This window comes from Patella vulgata, chromosome 2 (genome assembly GCF_932274485.2).
Source record: "Patella vulgata chromosome 2, xgPatVulg1.2, whole genome shotgun sequence".
NCBI lineage: Eukaryota > Metazoa > Mollusca > Gastropoda > Patellidae > Patella > Patella vulgata.
In genome coordinates, this window is record NC_065880.2 from 24,642,425 (window position 1) to 24,653,765 (window position 11,341).

The window sequence follows — 11,341 nt, forward strand, 5'->3', positions numbered from 1 at the left end:
TGTACGTTTATTTTAAACAACTGGCAAACCCACTCCCTCGACAAAAATTTATATAATTTACTTAAATGTACTACTATTCTTAAGTAACCTGTTGTGTTCCATTTTACTAAATATTAATTCCATGTTGATATTAATTTTCATTTTATTTGTGATATTCATTGTCTGAATTCAAATCAATTTATTCACTAAAGGAAAAGAGCATTAAAAGTAATAGGGTAGTATTATAAAATGATATAGGAATTAATAGTATTTCTGTATACCTCTCACTATAGTGCCTACTGATTATATATTAACGGTGTTTTTAGAAAAAAAATTTTTTTCATATTTCAATATCTATCCGGCCATTTATTTGCTAAAAGCTTATTTGTTAAATTATGAATAAACCTATATAATGATATAAATGTTTCTATACATGTTATATATATATTTTATATTGTATTAAAAAGTTTAATATAACTTTTTTTTTTTAGCTCTTACATCACTTTCATTTATATGTATATTATATAATTTGTATCTGTATATATGGTAAGAAACAAATTTTATTGTGGGAATAAATCATATTTAATTAACTATCACTGGTTCTTTCATTTTTATACGTCCACTTCATACTTATTATGTTGTGGCCCCTGTTCGTCCGTCCACAATTTTTATTGTACCAAAACCGCTTGTTTTAAAGTGGCTCAGTTAAGTGGTCCCACGTTTGATACAGGTGTTGGCCGAGACATGTTTTCTCCCTTGTTGGTCTGAAAGGAACAAACGTCTTAGTCGTTCAGATGAGACAAATAACCAAGATGTACTCTATGATGTGCATGTTAAAGAACCCTTGACAGTTAAATTTGATGTCCCAGCAAAATTTCCCTTGTACCAGATTGTTTGTTGTAAGAACATTGTTCATAAATTGTCAATTCACTCATGAACATTTTTTATAACATTGCTTCTTATTAGTCAACGATTTATAAAGTGTATAATGTCATAACTTGAAAAATTCTCAGTTTGGTCATAAACCCCCCAACTCCTATTTAATTTAGATCTGTAAAAAAAACAAAAAAAAACAACCCAGAATCTTAGTGCATACAAAGTATGGTAGCCTTCAAGTATAATTATGAGGTCACAAAGTAGTTGACATATTACTCTTTGGTTCCATGAGTAAGTTGCTTACACACTAACCAGTAGTACCTAGGTGTGATCCTGGTGTTGGCTGAAAGAGTTCCCCAGGATTGTTCAGCAAGTTTTTCCCTTGTCAGTGGTGAAGGAAGGAAAGCCTAGCAAAGAAGTGTCTTGTCGTTAGGATGGGACCAAAAGTTAAGGCCCAGTTTGCATCTTGGCATGTACGTAAAACCTTGGCAGTTAGAATTCGAAGAAGAATAGGAAAAAAACACATGGCGTAGGCTTATCTTTATAAGCCCATTTGGTGCAGAAAATGATGACTTCAAACCCCATTCAGTAATACCTGTTTATCATTAATTAACACTCATTAACCCATAGACTTTTAGAAATGATAGTTTTAATGAATTTAACATGTACAAAATGATTCCACAGAATCAAAACTGGCAATGACATGGAATTATTTTACATCATACGATGTACCATCTCTTCTTTGTTAATCAGATGATCAGTTTTATTTACTAATAACATAAGTTCATTTAAATTGTGAGCCCAATCATTGAGAATTTCATTAGGATCTTTATGTTGAGAGAAATTAATGATGCCTTCCAATCGGTCTATTTTGGCCTGGATCGTTTTCTTCACTACCAGACTAGATAAGAATTCTTCTGTTTCCTGCAAGTAGAATCAGAATAAATAAAATCAGAAATCAAATATATAATCATGCTATTAATGAAAATTATCCTTCGATTTCCAGAGACTTGACTGAACATTCTGGAAATAAATGACCCTTAATTTTGCAGTCAAAGATTCCATTGATCAAAAGTTCTTTTAGGTTCTGTCAAATAGTTATGGTTTTCTTGCTATGTTCAAATCTAGGCTTTGACCTTTCTTTGTCGATATTTTTGAGGAAAACATTCAAGACAGGTTTGTTTGGTCAACAATCTAAGACTCCGACCCCTTCCCACCCCCTTCTATACTCCAAACCCAACTGAATGAAGGACATTACGTTTTACAATTGTTTGTGGACATAAAAACACACATAGAACTTACAGCTTCAGTTTGGTCAAGAAGTTCGGCCATTCTACTCATCCGTACACGAGTATAATAATTTGACATCACTCGGATATTCTACAATTACAAAATATTGAAACTAAATAATTCCAACAAATTAAGAAACATACAAATATGGGCAGCCTAATTAAAATGGGATATACTTTTTATGTTATTTATAATTACATGACAGTGAGGTCTAACAACATCTTCGAGAAATTTGAGTTCAACTGACTGGCCTCAAAGCTTCATTTATTATTTAGCAAATAGTATGATGATTCGTTTCCTTTGGCAATAATGGTCTTAGTTTTAGCCTACTAATCCGATATTTTAAGAATAGCTTTGAATAGCAATGGGCACAGTAAGCTGATGACCACATCAACAAATAACGAACTATCATTATGTGGGTTGACCTATAACAAACTGTTAGTTGACCATATAGACCAATAAAAAAAACTGTCATTAAGTGGACTGACCATATCGACCAATAACCAAATGTCATTACGTGGGTTGACCATATCGACCCATAAGGAATTGTCATTATGTGGGGCCAGATCAGTGGTTCATCACACACTATTTTAAAGTTTCTGTGGGAACCGTTTACAAGTTCCATTTTATTATTAGAATAGCCTATGACAGAAGTTGGCACAGGATGCTGGTGACCATAGTGACCAGTAAAAAAAAAGTATTAATTAAACTTACGTGTTCTACGACTCTGATTTTCATATCCTGCCATCGTTTTATTCCACCTTCTAATCTAGTATTAAATATATGGGTAGCAGGAGATATATCCGATCCTACTTTCAACTCATTTTCATAAATATTACATAACAGTTTCCACTGTATAATTTCTGGTGTGGTAAAACATTTCAATAAATCTCTGAAAAATAACACAAATTTGATGTTTTTTTGGTTTTGTTTTTTTTACATGATGTCAAATTCTTCATCTTAATGAAGTGAATATTGGTAAAGAAAATGGTTCTTATACAATTATGCAGACACATTCCTATTATATTGTGTGCCAAAATGTAAGGTTAATAATTTTTTCTTCTTCCTGGGGGTTACTTTCTCCTTCAATATTGGGTTTCCGAAGAAACTTGCCAAATAAGGCCAAGACCAGTGAAAATAGGTAAATTGCTGTCCAGATCCAAATATGGTGCAGTCATACCAATAGAGAGAGAGAGAGAGATGGGGTTTAACATCCACTCGATACAAACTAGGTCATTTCGGGACTAACATATGGTTTTAATTTTATTTCAATAATTTGCTTGCGCGTAGGGGTCTTTGGCAGTAGGAGGAAACCGGAGGACCCAGAGAAAACCCACAAGGTTGGACAGGCGACCCTACTCCTTATCATGTACAACCGGGGATTCGAAACCACGCCAGTTGACTCGATGACAAGCCTTATGATACAGCGCGCGCGTGCTAACTATTCGGCCATCCAACCCCACATACCACTAGAGATCAAACATATGATATAACCATATCAAGACAATGGAGAAAGAGGAAGGTAGGTACTGATCCGAACTACAAAGGGTATGACATGCCTAGCGGGAAAGGTGCTGCCTAGCAGATAGGTGCTGATTGGCCCAGACTGCCAGTGGTTTAATTAATTTTAAAGAGATCAGGGGTTTGCTGATGAAGGGTCCACTTAGACATTTATTATCCTGATGAAAGTGATAAAGCCATCTAACCTAACTTTAAAGAACAATAAACACTATCCAACCTGTATTTTGGTATTTCTTCTAAATTTTTATCTTCCTTAATTCTGTGGATTAAATCTGACTGTTCGTTATCATATGGTGCTAGAATAGCATATAATACTACACATCTCAAAGCCTGAAAAACACAACAAATTTATTAGTTAACTAGCAGGATACTGGGCTTCGCTCGGGGGTCATAACTCCGAAACTGGAAGTGGTAGACTAACGCCACCTGGCCTATGTTACTCCCCGGTCAGAGCTACCCCTATACCCCAAATTTCAGACTCGGGGGCAGACCTAGTGTAGCCGCCAACCCCGAACAGACCGGCTTCGCTCGGGGGTCATAACTCCGAAACCGGAAGTGTTAGACTAACGCCACCTGGCCTATGTTACTCCCCGGTCCGAGCTACCCCAATACCTCAAATTTCAGACTCGGGGCAGACCTAGTGAAACCGCCAACCCCGAACAGACAGACTTCGCCCGGGGGTCATAACTCCTAAACCGGAAGTGGTAGACTAACGCCACCTGGCCTATGTTACTCCCCGGTCCTAACTACCCCTATACCCCAAATTTCAGACTCCGGGCAGACCTAGTGTAGCCGCAAACTCCGAACAGATTGGCTTCGCTCGGAGGTCATAACTCCGGAAGCGGTAGACTAACGCCACCTGGCCTATGTTACTCCCCGGTCCGAGCTACCCCTATACCCCAAATTTCAGACTCGGGGCAGATGTAGCCGCCAACCCCGAACAGACAGACTTCGCTCGGGGGTCATAACTCCGAAACCGGAAGTGGTAGACTAACGCCACCTGGCCTATGTTACTCCCCGGTCCGAGCTACCCCTATACCCCAAATTTCAGACTCGGGGCAGACCTAGTGTAGCCGCCAACCCCAAACAGACCGGCTTCGCTCGGGGGTCATAACTCCGAAACCGGAAGTGGTAGACTAACACCACCTGGCCTATGTTACTCCCCGGTCCGAGCTACCCCTATACCCCAAATTTCAGACTCGGGGTAGACCTAGTGTAGCCGCCAACCCCGAACAGACAGACAGACAGACAAACGACAGTCACAAATATATATATAGATGTTACATAGGTTCAATGATCAATCTATAAAGGTATTGATTTCACCAATTATGTCGATATTGCCTGTTTGTTATTCATTGATATCTACAATTCTCTTTGCTTGGTCATGTAAACTCCATTTTTTCCTTATTATTCTGATAATAAATCAATTCTCTTTTTTTATGTCAAAAACATTTAAATTAGCATTCATAATTGACAGAAATTGTTTAAATTTAACATGTTTCTTTAGCTCACTAATCTGAACAATTTCAAGCACATTGGATTAGGACTTTTGTTTATATAACATACACAAGAACTTAGATAAGCAAGGGCAATAACTCAAGACATAAAGAATAAAAGTGAAATTCCATAGGCTTCTTTGTGCAAATTTCAAAATTTTAGGCAGATCTTTTGATAACTTTTGTCATTAGACTGTTCACCTACACGGAGAGTAGGTCAGGAAGTTAAAATCAGAAATCATTGAAATTCAACTTAATCCCACAAACACTAGCCTAATGTAAACAAAGTGAATAAATCTAAAAAGATCAAATAAATATTATCTGTAGAGTGTTCACAAGATATTGTGGCTGCTTACAAGATAGGTATCAATGGCAATATACGACCAAGTTTTAATGTACTTTATTAATTTCTGTTGACATACTGGCCTTGAGATTGACTGGCGAGATTGCGCTGCACTGGGCTTTTAAATAACTATCTTGTCTGTTCTTGATTGATGAAAAATAATGTGACATACACATGTATGATATCAAAATGTATGGCGAACACATTTTATCACTTGTGCGTGATATTCAGATCTCAAGGCCTGGATATATCTTATTATCTGAATATACCTACCTCTTTTAGTTTGACTTTATCTTCCTTGACCTCTTCTGTATCATATATAGCTCTATAATGTTTACATATAGATAGATAAGATCCTTCATGTTCATCCAGCTCAATCATTAATTTATAAAACTTCATTTTCAATTCCTACAAAATATAATTTAATATTCCAACATAAACACATTTCAAATCAACAAAATATGATTAAATATTCAAACAACACATTTTCGATTCCTACAAAATTTGATGAAATATTTTAACACAAGACACTTTCAATTTCAAGAAAATATGACTAAATATTTTAACACATTTCCAATTCCTACAAAATATGATTAAATATTTTAACACATTTCCAATTCCAACAAAATATTTTAACACAACCCCTTTTCAATTCCTACAAAATTAAATTTTATAACACAATACATTCTTAATTCCTCCAAAATTTAATTGTTTTCAAAGAAAACATTCTAATTTTTGAATGTTTTATTCTTATATGATTAATGAGATGATGGGGAGAGGCAACACTCCATTGTCTGAATCAATGAATTTTGACAAACCAATTAGATCTTACTACTGAATCATAAAGATAGTGTAGTCCCCACTCAACAGAAGATAGAAGACTACACTATCTTCATTCTTAGAGATTAGTGATCCAAAATATAGAGGTTCTGCATTAGGATTGGTCAAAGGGACTTCTTGGTTAGTGAGCCACTACCATACCTATTGAGCCACCATGGCTCCCTCAAAATATTATCGAAAGAAGAAGAAATAAAGCTTGACACTGATGATAGAATCTGTTATTTATATTCTAAGAATAACTTCAGTAATATCTGCTAACAGAAAAGCAGTAAAAAAAATTGGATCAATTTCAAACTTACAGTGCTGTCTTTTTCATCAAAATACTTTGTGTTGATTTTCTTACTAATAATCTGTGTACGGATGAAATCTTTCTTAGCTAAACAAAGACGCATCTGTTCTAAGATAAAGTCTACTTTCTCTTTCTTCTCCATTGAGCCAAACGTCTCCACCTGTAATTCAAATTATAATTATATACATGTACTTCCATTACACATTATTAAAGTTGAATTTAAAGCAATATATATGAAAATCATAAAAGCTTGGTTCAGTTTTTAGACAAATTTAAAATTCTACTGTTAGATGCTCGAAATTATATTACTTTATTTCTAAGAAAATAAAAACCTTGAATGTCATTGAAAACAGAAAAATTGTTTATGTTGCAAATTCAGTCGTGATCAAAAACTTGAAACCCATCACTCCAGTTCTTTTCAATCAGAATTAATCTACTATATAAATATATACCTGTAATTCTTGTAAGACATCAGCTGCTTCAGCAATCTTTCCTGCATCTTCTCGAATTTTTGCTAAAGTCCTTGTCAATCGTGCTCTTTCAATCTCAACATATATCTGAAGAAAAAATAAGTGGTAAATAACAATTATTGTAATTTCTGTGAGGCACTGTTATGTAGGGTTACAAGGTTTAAAGAAAATGGCTATATATGCTCTAGTTCAACAAGTGCATCCAATACAGTCAGCTCAAGTGTATCAATACTACATAAGCAGTTTGTTAGATCAGTAAAATTTTAATGTTAAAACTCTCTAGAAAAATAATCTGGAGCACAGTGTCTTAGTCTCCGACACCCAGAACCTCCTAGTCTTCAGAATACAGAGGGTCTGGGCCTGTTGTCCACATTTGACGATATGTGTACTGGATTATCAACCACATAAAAAAGATCAAAATCCATAGATACAACCCTTGAAGAGAGACAGTTTATGATAAAATACTTAGGTGTTGGGAGTTGGATGTTGAACAGGCAATATAAATAGATCTGTCTGAAATGACAATTTAATTTTGAAAATAATTTCATGGGTGTCACCATCTTGTTTGAGGCCTATTTACCTCCCTTAATTCGTCCCCGGTAACACAAGATTCAGGATAATCTCGCCAAAAACCTAGATATGCTTAAATATTGACAAGATATTTGGACATCTCTTGTTTTGCCATGACATGACATGTATTTAACATGTTCACCCAGCTGCCTGATAAACAGAAAGCGAATGGTATGAAAATACTAAGGAACTTGATCTGTAAACAATGGGATCAAACATAGGACCCCAAGATTAGTACATTAGCGTTACCCGCCGAGTGAATAAAAACAAAGGACACTTACTTTTCCAGCCGTAACAGTCCTCAATGTATCAATCACCTTCAATTTAATATCCAGATTAGGTGTTTTCTCTACATAAGTACATGCTTCTTGGATCATTTTTGTGACCGACTAAAAGTATAAAAGTATGGCAATTTTGGTATATATGGACACCCATTCAGTAATACCAAAAAATGTTTTCAATCTACTGCAAAGAATTTGTTGGACTACAGAGTTAAATACAGTGTTTAAATCTAAGAGGGCTAACAAAATTTGATGACAGATTTGATCTTCCAAGAGAACAGTTTCAGTACTTTGTAAACAGAATATGAAAGTTTATGAAGATTATTAGTGTTGACCTATGATACGCAATAGTAACATACATTAAAAACATACAGTTGGTACATCTAGTGGAATTCATGTAGTTAAAAGGTTCATTACAACTTACTTGTTTAATTTGTCCTCTCTTTTTTGTAAGCAAAACAATGTTTTCATTTAAAGCTTCCCAGTTCTTGGCCTCAAAACATAGTTTTATAATAGCAACCAAAATTCGACCAGTTGAATGTGTATCAGAACTCTGAAAAAAATATTTCAAAAATTTACTTCTTTCTGGATTTGTTTTAGTACATGTATATGCCACTGTTAAATATTGCTGATATCTAATTGGTATCTTGCACTTACCTACGCAAGGAAATACAATTACATGTAAAATTGCTGTTTTTACATGTATTCTCTCACATAAACTTCAAATAAAATGAAATGAAATGAAATGAAATGGGGTTTAACGTCCTACTGTTTGCTCCTAACCTGGGCTAATGAAGACGGGCATACGCCATACAGTGTGCTATGAGGGAAATTTTGCCCGGGCAGCGGCGCTACGGCCTACTCTTACATCGAATTCCAACTGCCAAGGGATCTTTTACGTGCATGCCAATGTGTACACGGGACCTCGGTTTTTTGTCCCATCACTCCCATCCGAACGACTAGTCAGCTGTGCTTGTCAGGCCCTCCGTCCTGCATCACTGACAAGGGGAAACCACGTCGGAAAAAAACTTCAAATAAGCTACCATAACATAACTTTATTATATAAGAGAAGTAAAATATATTAAACTGAGAAAAATCTCCTAAAATAAATTATACTTACTGTTCTGGTCTGTTTCTCTAATGATAACAGCGTATCTATGGCATCAGACAGCTTCCCTTGCTAAAATAAAATTATTGAAGGAAATAATGTCTCTGAATCTGATTATTTTGGTGATAATTAGCGTACTATAACATAAAACAGAAAATGTATCTGCCATAAAATTAATCATGAGAGCTTTCCTAATTAAAAGCTCTATTCCATCCTTGGCGATGTATTTTATCGTTTTGAGAAAGATTACAGTTGATTTGTATTTAATGTATTAATCCAAATTAAATGATATAAAACTGTGTGATAGGTTTACCGGTGGAAAACAAAGGATTCCAATCGGTTACACATGCATTCTTCAATCGAAAATGGCGGAAGGCGAAAAATGTGTATCATCTGAAGGACCCACATGATCATGTGTCACACTAGCTACAAGAACTTGGCCAAAAACGTTGAGATATACTGATGTGCTTGTTTTTAGCTACTATTGGATGCCTTTAGTTTCACCAGGCAAACTTAATTTCTGTATTAATGCATGTAACATCTTAAAAATAAGTTCGTTATATGCAATTAGGACTTGTTAAACATACTCAACCCAATGTAGTGATACAACTTTCGTTTATCTTTAAACAGTTTCTAACAGAATTGACAAGGCTATTCTTGTGACCTATAAAGGTTATCCTACTGTACTTTTCGCAAATTTTGATTGGCCGTTGTACATGACATATTATTAGCCCCGTCTGCATGGCGTAAAGATGTCAAATTTGAAATGCTGGGAAAAGCCAACTATTATCACTCCGTTTTAAAAGAGATGATTTGTATCTGTGTCAGCAGGTAAGATTATATGTTTAATTGTAGTTGGATGTGGCAGAAATGTTATAAATAACAAGAATCAATCATTGTTTTGAAGAAAAAATTGACAGTCTTGATGTTTGAAGCCCAATGTGATTCGCACTGGGGTTTTGCCAGGTAAAACTATACAGTACCATCTCATATCTTGCAACAAGGAGGGTTGAGAGATGAGGGATCTTATCTAGTAGTGTCACACAGTTCCTGTTTGTTTCAGACACTGGTCCTACCCCAGCATATATATAATATATTGATGTAATATGAATGTATACAAACTGATTTACATTCAATTTTTATATACTTGCGTATTATGTCATCACCCTAAGGCCTTTCCGTCGGTTGGTAGGTCCGTCTGCGTCAACAATTTGCTTATTTCAATTTGTGAATGCATTATGAATCATAGACATGATAGAGGCTACAGTTTTTGGCAGATTCTTTTAAAATTTGGTGTGAAGCATTGTGGTCATGAGAAGACGAACTCTATTGATATTCAGCATTTCGTGACTTTGTTTGCATAATTCTTCTGGTTTGTTCTTAACATGTCATGTAGCTTTATTGTTTTGACTATCCGCTGTAATCACTGATAGGATAAGGATAGGTGGGTGATGATGTAGTTCAGCTCTGGGCACTGAAAAGTTTTCGACAAGGAGTCAATTGGCCTGTTCTCGAACATACAGGGCAAGTGCAATGAGAGCATACGTTTAGGTCAGAGCTGAACCAGTGATGATTATGTTATTACTATTTATTAGTTCAATCATTCTGTCAATTGAAGTAGCCCCCTTTACGGTTTACTCTCATCAGTATTTTTTGTTTGTAGTGTAGTCTATAAATATTTTTTTCTCGGCAACCACTTAACAGATTTATATTTTCAAATCTATTAGCAATTGGAAGGCATTATGGTCTTGAAATCAACATAGTATAGCATCGAGAATGACAATGACATTGCTGAAATGAAACTTTTCGGTGTTGTGTACCGGCATAGGCTTGGGGATTACCACACTCTTGGGAATATAACAAATTGAGGGCTTTAAGGCTTTCGGAAAATAAAAATACATGGATGTGTGTACCTTTGCAAGCTTTTCACATTTAGGTAATTTCTCATCTACAGTGGAACTGTAATCCACTTCCATTTTTTGGAGTTTTCCATCGCCTCCGTCCGACATCTTGATGCTTTAATTCACGAAACTTCTCGCTGCCTACGAGATTTCCCAGGTCATAGTACTGATTACCCAGACTCTTCAATATTTTTCAGAAGATCCGAACTGCTCCTCGTAGATATCTGCACACGACATCTGATCATCCGATAATGTATTCTCAACATTAAATCTGGCTTCTTTGGCTACCTTGATCAAGAAGAGTGAACCCGGTTCTCACTAATAAGGAGGCGTCGGGGGGGGGGGGGCGCTAACAAGAAAAGTGTGCTTAGTCGTTC

General features: G+C 35.6%; 1 protein-coding gene across 1 annotated transcript; it reads right to left on the reverse strand.

Annotated features, from left to right (window-relative positions):
• Positions 1 to 1,487: 1,487 nt before the first annotated feature.
• Positions 1,488 to 11,133, reverse strand: LOC126811827 (26S proteasome non-ATPase regulatory subunit 12). The gene is made up of 11 exons (XM_050537756.2): positions 10,977 to 11,133; positions 9,076 to 9,135; positions 8,380 to 8,508; positions 7,956 to 8,063; positions 7,087 to 7,191; positions 6,645 to 6,794; positions 5,779 to 5,913; positions 3,884 to 3,996; positions 2,860 to 3,037; positions 2,158 to 2,235; positions 1,488 to 1,779 (listed from the first exon to the last, which is right to left on the reverse strand). The coding sequence occupies exons 1-11, from the start codon at positions 11,070 to 11,072 to the stop codon at positions 1,570 to 1,572; spliced, it is 1,362 nt and encodes a 453-aa protein (XP_050393713.1). The 5' UTR covers positions 11,073 to 11,133; the 3' UTR covers positions 1,488 to 1,569.
• Between the last annotated feature and the right edge of the window lie 208 nt (positions 11,134 to 11,341).